A 16,601-nucleotide genomic window follows, 5' to 3' on the forward strand; every position below is an offset into this window, starting at 1 on the left:
TCATTCCTCTCTCTGGCTGCAGAGACTTCCTCCCCCCCTCCTTTAAATATGTTATGCCAGAAGCACTACCGCCATCACTTAATGGCTTGGCCATCTTGGAGCCAGCTGGCATTGGCTCTATCAGATACAGGGGAAGCTTCTAACAGCTTCCCACAGAAGCCACCCCTGCAGCCCCCCCGCTACCAAAACCTTGCCACGCAAACCCAATACAATCACATTGTGATAATTTCAGTGTATAGATTTTTCTGCTTTGTGTTACATCAATTGAGACCATTCAAAATCTCGTTTGCTGTAATGCACTGTATGATGATGTGCTGCATTCTCAAGTAAGTTCAGTATTTTACAGGTAATTAAATTACAATCATCTTATTTTCATGTCATTTTCTCTTCCCTTTTTAAGGAACTTTTGCTTTCTGTGCTTGTCAGTAATCTTAAAATGCTGGAATTCAAAAATGTGTGGCACTAATGTACTCTGAAAGTTCTATCTGACTTCCACTGCACTGTGCTTTCAGTTACCGTTTGTTCTGAAATATGGAAGTTGATTATGATCACCATCTACAGTTACTGTAGAGAATTACATATAAGAACACATTTTAGAGAGTATAGAAGCATGAGTTGGAGGAAAGTTCTTTAAAAAACAAATTAAAAAACCCAACCAAAAAAGCAGCCAAACAAAAAACCTAAGGGACTTTACATAAGGACAAAGGAAGTGTATATTGTCAGCATAGGAAAATTTAAAATTGGCATGCATTTTCTTCCATTCTCTATTTTCCCAGGTCTTCAGTTTCACTTCTCTTCTAAGATGATGCCCAAAAGAACATACTCTTATGTAAGTTTTTGTCCTTTTTCAAGGCACATCTAAGTTTCTCATTGTTACTTAAAATGTCATTCCTAGAAATCCCAGGTTTTGCCTAACTACCTTATTAGGGGTACCTAGTAAAATAAGAGCATTACCTTAATTTGAATAACTGCAGGAGAGTATGCTTGGCAGTAAAGAGTAGGCTTCATGTTTCTAATTTAAAAATCTCTTCCAATAGACTCTCTCTAGACTTTCTGAAGATGCAAAACCCCAGAAGATAATTTAAAAACAGCTAGAAATTTTCTGGGTCACATTAAGACGCATCTATGCTAGGAAAATTTGTTGCTGGAAAACTTTGTTGGGAACAGGTGAGATATCTAGTGCTGGGCAAGCTTAAAATGTGTATCTAATGTGCCATTAATGGAACATAGTCAAAAAGCTGGAGAGATCACTGTGCTAAGGAATTAAAATTACATGCAGATGTAATTTTATCTTTTGATAAAGTACTATATTAAAGGTAAGCTAAAAATACCACTGACCCAGTATTTAATTTCAGTGTTGACTACCAGTTATTCTCTTTATAATGTATTTAGAGGGACTCAAACTTTAATCTTTACTTGTGTAATCTCTCTTTACATGAGATGCAACGAGCCCCTTTATTCATGTGTTTACACAGGTTACAGGGATTACTTGCAGCTGAATTGAATGAATGTTTTATGTCTTTTTTTCAGTAGTTGTTCTGGCAGGTGTTGCAGTCTGCAGAAAAGTGTGAAAAGCTATAGAAAAGCTCTAGTCCACAGAAAGGAGAATGTTTGTCATACCAGGTACATTGGATAACAGACTTTATTTGGGCTTGAACTGCTCAAAATACTCCTTGGAACAAACGACAGACCTCAACAAGGTGAGAAAACAAAGTTTCTTAGTAATCTGCAAGGAGAAGGCTTTACTGGCCAAGTTCAGATTTGTGGTTTGCACACCTACAATGTATGTGATGTGCGCACGTGGCATGCTGTATACTTCCACAGCAGTGCTAGTCAGTGCTGCATGTGGCTGCATTTTGAACTGTAGGAGCTCTAGTAGCTTAATGAGGAAAAAGGTGTGAGAAAGAGAAAAATGAAAGTACTGCATTCTTTTTGTTACAAGAGTTGAAGACCTTCCCGTCTAAGGTGGAAACTGCTGGTGTATCTCTTAACAATCCCGATGGGTATCTTTTGCTAAGGACCACTGCTTCATGCTGCTGCCTTGCGTAGCATGGTCCATAGGGCAAAGAGGGGCCAGGCAACGTAGAAAAGATTTAACGTGAGAGTATCTGACTATGCATCAGGAAGAAGTATATACCAAACTTTCTCCCACTCACTCACTGTGTTTTCCATCATTGTCCCCTTCAGATTTTAGTAATCCTGTATATCCACCGTTTGCTTAGCTTAAGTGACTGTTAGTAGGAAGAGGGTCAGTTCCATGAGGGATGGTAGTAAGAGCTCAAAACAGCTGTGCTAGTGTATTCCAAAGGCCAGAAGGTATGCAGAAATGCTTTTGATTGTCAAATTTAAGTCAAATTAAACTTGCCGAGCATTTCCTGAAGGAAGGACAGACTTTATCCAGAATTGGTAAAGGTTTCAAAGTGTCCTTGTAGCCCTGGTGCAGCATGTTGTATAAGACCATCTCTTTCATGCCATGCACACTAGTGTTCAACTTTGGCCTAAACATACCTCCTCTCTGTAGAAAAGTAGTAAAGGTGATTTCCCAGACATCAAAAAATAAAGGTAATTAATTTTACATGCACATGTGTAAATCAAATATGTAATAGAAACATTTTTCAGTATCTATCACTAGTTGCCATGTTTTAGTTGGTACCTATGGGCATAATTTTGAAGTCTTTTATTAATACTGCCCTTTTCACCCTTGCCTCAGAGGCCAGAACTATTTCCTTCCTTAACTTTTAGTACCCAGTGATGACTTTCAGGGCTTAAATACTATGTGTACTTGCTTACAAAGCTACCTTGCTAAACTGAGTGTATTAGTTAGGGTTGAGTATTTGGAGACTTAATGAAAGGTTGGCTCTCAATATATGCTTAATCCCTTTACTGTTTCCTAATTAGTTTTCTGATTCTTGACAGCATGAACGTTTTCCTGAGAGAAATGAGACACTGAAAATGAAGTGTCTTGAGTAACTTTATTACTTAAACTACTTCTTAAACTATTTATTTTAATGTTTAAATAGAGTATTGATGATATCATTACTGCAGTGAATGACTGGTATCTCTGAAAGAGCTGAAGTTCTTTCAACTCAGAAAACTCAGGTTTCAAGTAGTTAATGCAACTTGTTGCTTTAACCTTCTGATATAGAGAGCCTCTTTTCTGTCACTACTTTACTCTCTGAAAAGGGAGTGGATTCCAGTTAGGAGAGTAATGGAAGACAATATCCTGCCTTTGTGATCTCTGCCGATTCTGCCTTTGCATTTCCACTGCTCGACACTTTCAGCTGTCTTGAACGGGAAGAATTGTTTCCAGTTGCTTAAGGGGTCTTAAACTCAGGATGCAATGATCCAACAGATTAATACCCTGACCTATTAGGGAACTCTGTGTTCTGATGAGCAAAACATTACATATCTTATGAAGAAGAAAATAGTACTGATCTTTTATACACATCTTTGTTTAAACATCTGCATAGTCCCATTAACACATGTTCCATTAATCAATTCATGAGAAGTTTGTTTGCAGATAATGGATTTTGCTGCTATCCTTTCAAACGAATTTTCTTTCTAAATAGGTAGGCAGCTATTTGTGGCTAGACTACCCAAGCAGTATTTTCTACACTGTTTTTCAATCCATCGATCAATAAATAAAAAACAGAAGTAAAAATATTATCAATCCCGTATATTCTGAAGTTGTGGCTCTAATACAAGTCCACTAGTTCCATTCTCTTAGTTCAAGTCCCCACTAGGTCAGTATTGTCAAAATTGCCTGCTGGACATTCACCTTTTCACGTGAAAAACAAATACCACACAAGTCCCAGTTCAAGAACCGTTTCGGTCTCTAACGGGTATCAGCATAAACTATTTCTGTGTCAAAAATGAGATTTAACGATTAAGTTGTATTCTCTCTCCTGAAGATGGAGTGCTTAACACAGGACTGAGACAGCAGAAGGAAGCCAAGCAGTTCCCTGAGGAAGTGTATACAGGATTCAGTTAGCAACAAATGACTGCTCACACTGCATTGTCTTAAATATTTTAGAAATGAGATGTGAAGGGGATCTTTCAGTTTTTAAAATAATTTGAATGTCACCGTTCATGGGGATGTTGGGAAATGTGGATGAAAGCTTGAATTTTACTCAGTTACTCATTTGCTTGTTTGTGTGTGCATTTTCTGGTTTGGTTTGGTTTTTTTCTTGAAACAACACTAACATGATGATTTAGTATGGCTGCATAGAGTATAATAGAGGTGGCTATACAGAAGGATACTACGTTATTCACTGTAAAGTTACAGTGAAGCTCCACTAAATGTTCGTATTTTGCTTTTCCCACAAAATAAGAACAAAAGGAGATGGAATGAAGTTAAAAGGCAAAGCACTGAAACAGACAGGTGCCTCATACTTCAGTACTGCCAGATGAAGCATCTCAAGTTTGTCTCCTCTGCATTTCAGGTTCAGTCATACTGGACCACAATCCACACAGAAAGCTTAACAGCCGTAACTCTTGTCAGTCAAAGAATGTATTTTTTAAAAATTATGGCAAATCTTTGAATATTCTATTTTTGGTTAATTTTTATCTTATTGTCTTCATTGGTAATACACATACAACTCAACTTCTTCCCCAGTAGATGGTACATACTTATCTTCTGAAAGCTCTTTTTCATACAAAGCAATGCAGTTATTGTCTTCCAGTGAGAAAATTTAGTTCCCCCTTAAGACTAAAATCTAATTCTATACCATCGAATGGTTGTAGTGCATGACTCTTAGAATGGTTGTAGTGCATGACTCTTATTTACCATAGCTGTGAAACATACCAAGGTTTGCATGGAATATGTTTTGCGTTTTCATTAGAAATTTTGGGAGTAACACAGGTTACAGCACAGGCTATTTTAAAGATTTGGCAACTCTACCACGTCCTTCCAAAAGTGCCGAACAGCGGTTTGCGATGGTCTTTCACCAGCAGTTTTTTGAGCCACCTTTCTCTGCTCAAGTTGGTTAGCATCAGAACGGCACGAATTCAGTGAAAAACGGTTCCCAGATCCAGCCTTATGAATCCCTTTGGTAGTGTCCCGAAGGACCGAGCGTATCTGGCCTTCTTCAGGGAGATCTGAGCGAGGGGACCCGTGTTTTTGCGGGACCACCCCGCTCGGCTGGCTGCCCAAGCTGCCGAGTGAGGAAAGCGGCCGCTCAGGCTCCTGCGCGGGGGAAAGAGGGCACGGTGAAAGAGTCATCCTCCTAAAGTCACAACGCGCCCGTGGGCCCGAAGCCGTCCCGTCCCGCTCTCCCGCTCCGGAGCGGAAAACCCCTCTTCCGAGGCGCGGCGGGAGCACGGGTGCAGCTAAGGTAGAAACTGCAGCAACGCCTGAGCCTGTAACGACTACGATGCATTCGCGGGGGCAGCTGCCCGCTGCCGGCTTGCGGCACGCAGAGCCGGCTGGCTGGCCCCCGCGAGGGCCCGGGCGGCCCACCGCCTGCGCGCGCAGCTGGCGCGGAGTTTCCGCCACTCCCCGGCAGGAGCTGCGCCGCGCTCCGCCCCGCAGTGACGCGATCAGCCGGCGCCCGGCGGGAGCGCGGGGCGGGTTGTTGCTCCTCGCGCTCCAGCCATGTTCCCTTCGGCTCCCGCCTCCCCGCGGACCCCCGGCGGGCCGGCCCGCAGGAACCTCGGCAGCGCCGCCCCCAGCCCTCTCTCCCGCCCGGGCAGCAGGAAGAACCTGGCCGTCGTGGCGGCAGCCAGCTCCCCGGTACTGTTCTCCCCGGTGGCGCGAAGGAGCGGCTCCCTCTCCGCCCGGTGAGACCCGCCGCCTCCGGGCCCCGGGCCCTCCTGCGCCCCCGACGGGCTCTTTCTGGTCACCCCTTCGGCAGCCACCGGCAGTGGCGTTACCGGGCGCCGCGGGGGTGCGGACTAGGTTGGCCATATAAGAGTCATGTGTAAGAGTCAGGAATTAGTTTGTATTGGTCCTGTGCTTCAGTAAGTGCGTTAAGGCGTACTTCTAAATGAGCTTAATGAGAGGGCTCTGCCTGAAAGCTCTTGCTTTCAAGTGTCTGTACAAGAAGGTTTAAGAAAATATTTTGTCTCTGTTTGCAAACTTTGCCTCGTTTTTACATGCTGAAGCCATTGTAGGTTACAATATTGCTGTTTCACAAATGCACTTTTACCATTTCTTTTTCTGTTGGAATCTTTTGTAAGTTACTCAGTATCTCTGATCATCCTTAAATCTCTTTTCAGTAGTTTTTCTACAATATCCTTTTGAGATGTGTGCATGCTGGGTCATCCTAATACTCGAGAAGCTGTACGTGGAGTTGTCGTGATGTTTTTTGTTTTGCCTTTTATTGTGTATTTAGTAACTGTCCCAAATAATACTGTATTGTCAAGTTGCTGTCACTCGGGTAGTTTGTTTCTTCTGCAACCGTGATGAAGATTTTAGACACCAGTACAGATATATAGAATGGAAACTTTCCTGCAGTGTATAAATTTACCTTTTTTCCCTCTGTATTGTTTTTGCTTATTGCTTTTTTATATAGGGTCTGGTCTATATAAGACTTTTCCTCCTATCTCCCAGCTTCATTTCTTTAGGAATCTTTGAAATGGGATCTTTTTGAAAGATTTTGGGAAATTGAAGTACTTAATGTTGTCTGGATTTTATTCACTGATTTTTTTTTTTTCCAGAAAATTCTGATAGAACTGTTAGGCATGACTTTTCTGTATGAAAAAAAGAAGAAAATTAAAATAAAAAGAGTTACTAATCTATGTTTACTCGCTTTTTGCTCACTTTCCTACAGGAGTAGTAAGACTTTATTAGTCTGGTTTCTCAGGTGCTCTCAGATTCTCTGTAGGGTGTTTTATATACTCTGTTCTCATGGTAACAAATTCTGACTGAAACATTTTGTAGTTGAACAGTTTTAAGGTTCTTTAAAAGTGGTATTGTACATTAAAACTATGAATATACAGTACCACACGTTCAGTGTTATTAACATCTCTTATTAACATTTGAATTTGAGGTTTCCTCAGATGTATCCCTGGTATAGGATAAATATGAAAATGATAAGAACCTCTGTATTTAAAAAGAAGATAAAATAGTCAACATTCAGGCATTCATAGCTGCCACCAGCGTTCAAAGTGTCGTGTAGTGCGTGCTGCACAGCAGCGTTAGAACTGGGGATGGGAATAGGGCCTGCGGTTAGGGAAGAACTACTGTTGGGCTTCTCCTGGCATTGTGGTTAGCTCTATTCTATAGATAACCAGAATGTAGAGAGGTTGAACAGTGATTTTGTTGCTGGGTGTGGTGCATTTTCAGAATCAGTTCTTTAAAAAATAAAGGAATTTGGTGACAGCTAACAACTTGTAAGGAGGCCACCAAATTACTGCTTTAGGTGGTGGTCCCAGAGGGAGCATGTGTATTTTACATAAACCCTTGTTGATGTGTTCTCATCACATCTATTTCTAACCAGATACTAATGAAGTAAATGTCTGTTGAAACTGATGAAGAAACAAGAAAAAGAACTAACTATAGATTTTTGTTTTGTTTAAGAGCAACGCCTACCAGAGTTATCCAGCATCCCTCAGCAAGTGAGACTATTAACTATGATGTTAGGACTTTTGGATCCTCTCTGCCTGTTAAGGTTATGGAAGCCCTGAAGAGGGCTGATGGTGAGAACTGATTTTATCTGTTATTTTTCCCAAGAAAATTGACAGGTGAGAGAGGTGTTAACATGATGATGCCATTTAAATGCTGACTTTACAGTGGAAACCGAAATCTCTGTGCCATGGTTTGAATCCAGCTTGGTCAACTATGTAACTTTAACGGTAATAACACCCATGTGGGTATGGATGCATGTAAATATTCTTCAGGTGCTGTTTTAACCAATATATTGTAAAATCCAAGGTTATAAAGCAAGCCAATAGTATTTTTTTAGTAACTTTTGCTTATTGGTTCTTTCTCCCGTTTTTCAGTTGTTTTGATTCTGTTGTGTCCTGGAGTGGATGCTCTATTTTATTTTTTTTATTTTCTTTTTAATCCACATTTGTTATCACTTCTAAAAGCCCCAGTAATACAAACTTTTCCCTGAATTTGAGAGATTGGTCTCCTAAGAAATTTTTCCCTGTGGATAACTTTCCTTTTATAGTATATATAAAAGGAACCAAAAATATTTATCTTAAAAATAATCCTAAAAATTGCTGAGCAATTTACAAAGCTATTATAATCTGCTGTAAATTGATGGAAATAGCTTCTAGGATTGTCTTGCTTTTCAGTCTCGAAAGTTGAGCGCTTATCAAATGGATTTTTAAACTATATGTATTAATTCGGTATCTGAATCAAATATGTGGAAATTCTAACATGGAATTTAGTTTAATAGAAAAGATATTTCTTATTTTCATACAAGAATGAAAGTTTATTGGTTTTAAGGTTAGTCTGCAGTGTTTTAAAAATTTGAATGCTTTAAAATATTACTTCTCATGTAGCTGATGACCAGCTGAGTGTTCAAGTGGATGAAAGTGGATGGGCCTGGCTAGTCCATAAGGAGAGGCTAATTATTTGGAAGATTGGTCATTCTCCAGTAGCTAAGGTAACTGAAAGATGAAGATGGAAAAACTCCTATATTTTATGCTAGTTGAACAAGTTATTTGCTTGTGTTTTTTTAAAGCAAGAGTTTCTTTATAAATTGGAGTTTGTTTGGTTTCCCCCAAAAGTAGCGGGACTGGTATTGAAGTCATACTAACAACAGTAACTGAAGCTCAAGCTTTTGACGGAGCTTAATATTTTTATATTCCTCTCTTCATTTGTAATTGTTATCTTAACACTAAGGTTAATTCTTTGCATTTTAATAGGTGTGTGTCTTATGTTACATAGTCTTGTAAAGCTTATTTTAATAGTTAAAAACTAGTTGATAAGTTACAGATTGACTTAGATTGTTCTGGGACTGATTTTTAACCTGTCAAAAAAAAAAGATTAGTTTCAGCTCTGAAACTGACGTTGCTGAACGTACATTTCATCTTGGTTTCTAATGTCAAGAATTTTTTTTTTCCCCCTCTGGGCATTGTTTATTTCAGCATCATTTCTGTGAATAGCAAGTATGGTCACAGAAAACCTGTAGTTACAAAATCGGTTATCTTTCAATTAGTGCAACGTATGTTAATTATACAGATTATGCACCTGAGTGGAGTGTTAGATATATGCATTCTGGTGTGTACTTGTAGAGATTTTTTCAAGGGATTAAAATTTTTCTGATTGCTTAATTGCAAGGGGGCAGGGAGCAGTGGGAAGAGGAGTGTTTCACCTCTCTACTCTGTTACTACCTAGTCAGCTTTCTTAAGCACTTCTAATTTAAGTTTGGTTTGCTCCCTTGTTAGCATACTGTATTAAGGGATAGTCAAATAATTGCACCTCTCAGAAATGAAATGAAAGAAATGAAGAAAATTTCTTCAGAAATGAAGAAAAACAGTAATGTTTGAAAATGCACAAATAAGTGTATTTTTAGCCATTTGCCGGTTATGACAACCTTGCTGAAAATGTCTTGTGATGTTCTCTTGGTTTCCTTACACAATATCTGGACTAGTTGAAAATTAATTTTTATCAGGGTCAAAAATTCTAAAGAATTTTTGGCAGAGGAATAAGTTCTTCCAGTCTCTTATTTATTATGGCATCACTTTCTTTCTTATAGTTATCTCTGTGCAAGGAACTGCAGCTGCCACCCAGTGACTTCCATTGGAGTTCTAGTTTAGCAGCTGTATCTTGTCTCAGTTCCTCAGGTGAAGCATCTTCTCTGCAGGTGATCAACTCTTAAATTCTAATGTCTAAAAATACTTTTAGAGTAACTTTGAATATACCCATTTTATCAAATACTTATTTGAAAACTGCAAAGGTCAGGATTGATATTAAGCAATAAATATGTTTGAAACAAAATTCTGCTACTCTTTTCAAGTTAAGCCATTTACATGTTATAGGATCAGATTAAATAATAATTTTCCTAAGGATTACTTGGCATGCTTTCATAACAAAAAAAAGTAAACTGAGAAGTATTGTGTTAACAAACACCAGGGCAATCAAATATTCAGTCTAAGCAAGTGCAGTTTAAAAGCATGCTGGTTGAAAAGGTTGTTCAGCAGTGGTTTAATTCTGAGTACACATGGATGAGAAGCAAACACCAGCACCTTCGCTTGGATGGTCTTTATAAGGAAGCTGGCACTGGGAGGACAGATGATTTAATCTGTCTTGACTGATTGCTTTTCTAAGTGTGTTTTTGTAACAGACTGTGCTAAAGGGTGAGGTTTGAAGATCAGTTAAGTTTTCTGGAAGTATGTTAATGTGTCTGTTACTGTCATTCATGAAGCAGCGAAGCTCTCCTTTTCAGCTTGGGTATAGTTTTCGGTTAATGTATGCGGTGCTCTAATAAAACTAGATAAGCATTTGTCTTTGGAAGGACGAAGCAGCACAGAGTATGTAGTAGGATCTTTTCTTGTGACTTGCTATTGTGTTACACTTCCAGATGATGAAAAGCAATCATAATATCTTGTGATTAGCTCAGAAAACCCTAAATGCTTTATAACCTAAGTCATACCTAAAGAAGTTTAAGAGGAAGTAATACACCTAAATCAAGTTTTTTTTCTTTTAATTTTATCTTTCTTCAGCTTGTGAGCTATGTGTGGATACTATGATTTTTATAGGGTGAAGTAGAAATATTAGTGGTAGAAAATCTTTCACTAAAATGAAAATTATTAAATAATGGGCCAGAATCACAAAGGACAAGGCATTCTGTGGTGTTTTTTTAATTGTTATGATGTTCATTAGCCAACTGCTTTCCTTTGTGAAATCTATGTCTAGTCAAAAGTCAGCTAGAAAACTCAAAGGAGCTCAATAACAGTTCTCAGCTACAGTTCTTCTGTTGTTCCCTGCTTTTTTTCAACAACCAGTAGATTAGGTACAATGCTTTCTATCTAAATCTCTACTTGAACACAGTCTTTTGCTTCATGCTTTGAATTTGGTGTCTGAGTGATTTCCTGAGTAAGAAGTCCTAGTGTAGGCACACTGTGGGCTTATGTCTTTACAAAGAGAAGAGCCACTGTGTGATTTGATATTTCTCTTAATGACACTAGCACAGTTTCTTTGTTAAATTAGAGTTTGCATTTTAACTCTTCCAAGACTATAATTCTTGGCATCTGGAATTCTCCACAGGCTCTTTTCTGTCTTGCAACTATAAATTTTGTTTGCATTTCAGTAACAGACCCTGAATTATCAGGAACAAGAACCAGTAGAAAATACTATTGTTAGCAAAATAAGCAAGTATAACATTCCCTGCACATATTAAGCTATGTTACAGAATCATTTTGCAGTTCAGTTCTAGGTTTGTCAGTGTGCATCCCTGTGTATTTATTACTTTTTTGTGGGTTTGTCACCCACAATGTTGATATGTAAAATAACATGTTTTAGTTAAAGGTGCAGTCAGATTATTATTGTCTTGCATGTTCTATTAATTATTTTCTCACTTCAAGTCTCTGGCAATAATGGTTGCTACGAGCGAAGGTTCTGTGCGGTACTGGCCCAATCTTGCACATGAAGGTTCCTATACGGAGACTTTTACAGACTTTGGAGGTGCTCTGTGCAGTTTCCTAACAGCAGTAAAGGTACAGTATAATTTATTTTAAAATACTCCTTTAATTCATAATTTAAAAATTAAAAAGCATACTCCACATTATCGGTTCTCAATCTCCAATAAATGTTGCAAAGCAAACTATCAAACATTCTGAGGAGCAATCTGAGATGACTGAGTGTGATGATTTAAGTAGCAGAGATGACTAGTAGTCATAAATAATAACATTAAAGCATGCAGGATTCAACAACAAGGTTAACAGGACTGGTTTGGTACCTCAGTCTATGAGGAGTGTCAGGATTATTACTGTGATTACTTCCAGTGGTAGAAACCCTGCTGTCACAAAACCAGGGAACTACTTCACCTGAATCTGCAGACCACACACTCAGTGTCTTGCGGTATAGCTCGCTAGTGACTGAATTTGAGAGAGTTCTGTATGAAAGTAATGAACAAATATGTTATGAATTGTTCTTAGAAATTCTGTTTTCTGCCATTGAGGTGCCTAAATGGGGAAAACTGTCAAAATGGAATACATAAAAAAAATTCTGTGTGTGTTACAATATGTGTTATCTTCAAAACTGGTTATTAATTAATTACATTTTATCTCATGACCTTTTCAACATCTACTGTTCATATCCTGTATTATAAATATTATTTTAGGGTATCAGCATGTCATAAACATTTGTAAACCTAATCAGAAACAGTGTTCTTAGTGATGAATTTCTGAAGAGTTTCAGGGTGTTAAGAAACACTAATACCTCTCTACCCTATTAGACTTTAATTGTGCCCAAGTTTCAGATATCAAGATGAGGAAAGCAAGGTCTTACCACACCTGTAGTTGAAACATTGACAACAATGTGCCTTCAGAGCAGAGGAACTATTTTTTTTCAGAGCAGAACCCTTTTATTAATCAATGTTCTAAAGCTGCATTAGTATGTATATGACAACTGTACTTAATTAGTCATCCTGTCACTGTACAGATTTAACCTTCATCAAAATTTTTATTATAGTATGATGATGAAAATGGTGCTGTTTTGTTTGGGCTTTTGGGTTTTTTTGTGGGGTTTTTTGTTTTGTTGTTTGTTTGTTTTGTTTTTTTTTAATTTTTGTTCTATGGAATGTTTCCTGTACAGATAAACAGTTCATTCTTTCAGCAACCTCCAGGCCCTTAGCATTCATCTTTTTTGGAAAATTGTTGTACATCTAACAGGTTTTGTTTATTCCCTGTAACATACAAACCTTGATCAGTTTTGAATTGAAGGCACCTTCTTGTTAATGCCTTGGTGGTAGTCGGCATGAAGGCTACGTTTATGTTAGCAAGCAGTGAAAGGCAGTAGTTGAGAATCTGTAAAGTAAAGAGGTGAGTGCTGAGGCTATGTCATGATCTACGCTGGCCATTTGTGGGGAGTGGGTTGTTCTTTTAAACTAGTTCCAGCCTAGCTGCATGAAATGAATGTCTGTTAGTGGTCAGAGCCCATCTTTCAGTTTAGTTTCATTCAAAGGGTGTACAGCTGGTACGCTTGGGACTGCTCTGCTCCGTGGTGTGATCCAGCAGGGAGTATGTGGGGACTTGCAGAAGGTCGCTCCAGAAACAGACTCTTGATACTAACTAAAGTGCTAATGTAGATGCACGCATTAGGACAGGCAAGAGATGCACTAACAGAAGTCTCTGCCTCCTAAATGAGGTATATAAGCACCTACAATGTGGGGCGTATTTTGCATAATGCACAAGACTTTTCACATTTTCTTAGTGCAAAGGTAACACTATTTTTCATCATTAGGATTACATGAGATTTTAATTCTGTTGTTAAGCTGAAATGGAGTTTCATGGATAAAAATGTCACGAAATGATAAGAAAATGAGTCTCTGCCAGTGCTAAGTACCAGTCAGATCTTTCACTTAATGGTAATGTTTATTCATTCTTAAAAAAAAAAAATCAAAACCAACCAAAAAAACCCATAAACCCAAAACCAAAAAAGCACCAATTGAAAACAACTTTTTTATTTGTATCTGCATATTTTTTTCTTTCCTGGTCTGACATCAGCATTATGATATCTTTTATTAGTTATACATTCACTAATGCACTATTCATTTTTAATTACTTACCTCAGTCTTTTTGGACATAACCAGATGGAAGATTTGTTATGCAGTTCATTTAGATTACTATTGTGTAGGATAGGATGCTATTTAAAAAAAAAAAAAGTTATAGTGTGCTTAGTAATACTTCAAGTTTTAAATGCACATATGGAAGTTGAATGTTATTTAATTTATAGTTCAACATATGAATATTACATGTGGTATTGCCAGTAGAGATTGATTAAATGTATTTTCTTTTCATGTTTTTCAAAAATATGGTTTAAAATGTTAAAAAGTATACTGTGAGCTGTATGCTGCACTGATTCAAGTGTAGAGAATAATATGTAAAATTTGTTTAAACAGGCTTTTTATGTGATAAATGCTTTCTTTTTCTTTTGTTAGCTCTCAAATACTATGGATGCTTGGTGTCTTGTTCTTGTTCAGTGTTTACCCTTGTGAGCCAACATAAAGAATTTTATCTGACAATACAACTGTTTCAGGAGCGTGGGGGGTGGTTTCGTTGGTTTTTTTTTAATATAGTTGCTTTTTCTTTTTGTTAGGGAGGAAGCTTTATTTTGTCATCTTCCAGAGGCCAGCTAGTTCGATTGATGCCAGATAGTTCTGGCAAGATTCATCAGCATGCCCTGCCACAGGGTCAGGGCATGTTTTCTGGAATTGGTAGAAAGGTTTCTTCTCTTCTGGGTATATTGTCTCCTGGACATGATGCTGTGGTAAGCTTGAAAAACTTCCATATTGTAATCTGCTTTAATTTCTCTCTGTAGTTTCTAGCCTCAGTGTTTAGAAAAAAATAAAAGACTGTGTAAGGATGTATGGTGACAAAAAAAATAGGCAAGACTCAATTCGTTTGTTGCCTTTGAAATTTGAAAGAAAGACAGAAACCAAATAAATCTGTATGCTTTGTAAAGGAGAATCCTGACTTGCTCTTTAGATCAGAATAAAAGGAGACTTTAAAGTAGTAATACTTCCCAGGGAACATGCAATGATTCAAAGTCTTGCCTCTTTCTAGTAATGGCCTCACTACTACTTGAAGAAACTAATGGTAACCTGTAATTTTACCTTTCTGATTTAGTGTTGCCAAGGGTTGGTGATTGGGTTGAGCTTTGTCAGTGAACTCCACAGAAGTTGGAACAAAGTATGAGAAACATATTTACTATAGATGTTTTTATATCTATAAAATAAATTATCGTAATACTGTCATCTTGTAATGTAATTCCTGTAGGTTGACCAAGGAAATGATTTTTTTTGTGGACTGAGAGTGATGTAGATTGCTGTATCGAAATATTAAGGCTGTGCTTTAATCTTTTTAGCTTTTTCTTTTTTAAATGCAGATTTCTAGTGTTCTTTGGGATAAAGAGAGATCAAGCTTTTACATGCTAACAAGTTCAAATCTAAACAAATGGGAGATTGATGATTCATCAGAACGTTATATTCTCAGCTGGGATATCAACAGGATCCTGAAAGAACATATTACAGATGCAATTTGGGTAAGAGCCAGCTCACCTGGAAAGGGTTTGTGTGTTTAATAGCCTATGTATATATAGTTATGTCAGGTATATTGTTTTTTAGGGTTCTGAAAGTAACTATGAAGATATTAAAGGAGGAGTAAATATACAGTACATGGATTTGCAACAGAATCGGTAAGGAAGTACACTTGCATCTAGTAAGATATCTCATCTATGAATGAGATAAATATGTCCTGTTTTCTTGCAAAAACTTCATGTAAGTAATTGCAATTTAATTTTTACCTGAGTGCTTCTGTTGATAAAATAAGCACATCATATTACATAACTAGGTTATCCTATACTTCATGCTATCATTATCTCTTTAGCATTACAAATTCGTTACCTAAGAATAATTCCTTTCACTTTTTTTGGTGTCATTTTATCAGGTTTAGTTATTTGTTTTGTCTCGATATCACAAAGACAGCAAGTAAGCAATTGTAACTTGTTCCAGCAAATGCAGAGAATTCAGTATCTCCTGTACTTAATGTGATCACATAAAATCACAAGAACTTTGGTTCACTTTTGTACTGACATATGAATACTGTTAATAAAAGAGCTTGAAAGAGCAAGTAGTATAGTCTTTCTTTATAGAAAAAAACCCCCAATATTGGAAAATATCTATTTGTGATTCTACTTGGATCTGTTTTTGTGAGTGGTAGAGTTTGAGCAAATAAAATACGTAATAATCATCTCTCAATGGTGTGATATCTGTTGTCAAATAGTGATGGGCTGGTGATACTTGCTGCAGCATGGCATCCTGGAGATCGTCCATGTCTTGTCTACTACAGTCTTATAACAGTAGAAGATAAAGGCTACCAGCTATCTGATGATGTTGTTGTGGAGGTCATACAGTATAGTCCATCTTTTCAGGTATGCAAATGAAGGCTCTGAAACTGAGTTAAAGTACAGTGTTTCAGAATATGCCTGTACATAAATCAGCTATCACATTTTTATCTAAAGGAAAATCAACTTCTCTGTCTTCAGGTTGTTCTTGGAAGTATGTATTCGTAGTATTCTGAGGAAAATGTGTACTAGCATCTTTTAACGTTTAATAGTAACTGCATGTAAAGTTTGTGCTTTACATTTTAAAGCATAAGATAAAAAAACCTCAAAAATAGAAGTCTAAACATCTGATTATTACTGATTTATGTCTGTGGAAGTTTCTACAGAGTAATTCTATGGTATACTCATGCAATCCATTTATGACAGATCTCAGACTCTGAGACTCTTGTAGCAGGACAAGGAATTAAGAGAACTGTATTTTGGTCCTTGCTAGACAGCTGGCTTGCTGGGAGAGAAGGACACATTGGTTGTCCTTGGCATACCTCATTTGTGCTGTCTCTTCTGGAAGCATAAACTTGGGCATTAACTTTCTTTGGTAAACTTCTTTCACTCTCCGCCCTGCCCGTAATGGCATCTTAAAATT

General features: G+C 37.7%; 1 protein-coding gene across 1 annotated transcript in view; it reads left to right on the plus strand.

Annotated features, from left to right (window-relative positions):
• Positions 1-5,593: 5,593 nt before the first annotated feature.
• NUP133 (nucleoporin 133) overlaps positions 5,594-16,601 on the plus strand; it is a gene marked incomplete at its 5' end in the record, with an annotated part of 34,886 nt that continues 23,878 nt past the window's right edge. The window contains 9 exons of the mRNA XM_081997848.1: positions 5,594-5,778; positions 7,520-7,638; positions 8,452-8,555; positions 9,651-9,758; positions 11,479-11,610; positions 14,213-14,383; positions 15,002-15,157; positions 15,240-15,310; positions 15,898-16,045. Coding sequence (XP_081853974.1) covers positions 5,594-5,778; positions 7,520-7,638; positions 8,452-8,555; positions 9,651-9,758; positions 11,479-11,610; positions 14,213-14,383; positions 15,002-15,157; positions 15,240-15,310; positions 15,898-16,045 — 1,194 coding nt within the window. The remainder of the gene's footprint in view (positions 5,779-7,519; positions 7,639-8,451; positions 8,556-9,650; positions 9,759-11,478; positions 11,611-14,212; positions 14,384-15,001; positions 15,158-15,239; positions 15,311-15,897; positions 16,046-16,601) is intronic.

The sequence above is a fragment of the Phaethon aethereus genome (genome assembly GCF_964289735.1).
Source record: "Phaethon aethereus genome assembly, chromosome: 3".
Lineage (NCBI taxonomy): Eukaryota > Metazoa > Chordata > Aves > Phaethontiformes > Phaethontidae > Phaethon > Phaethon aethereus.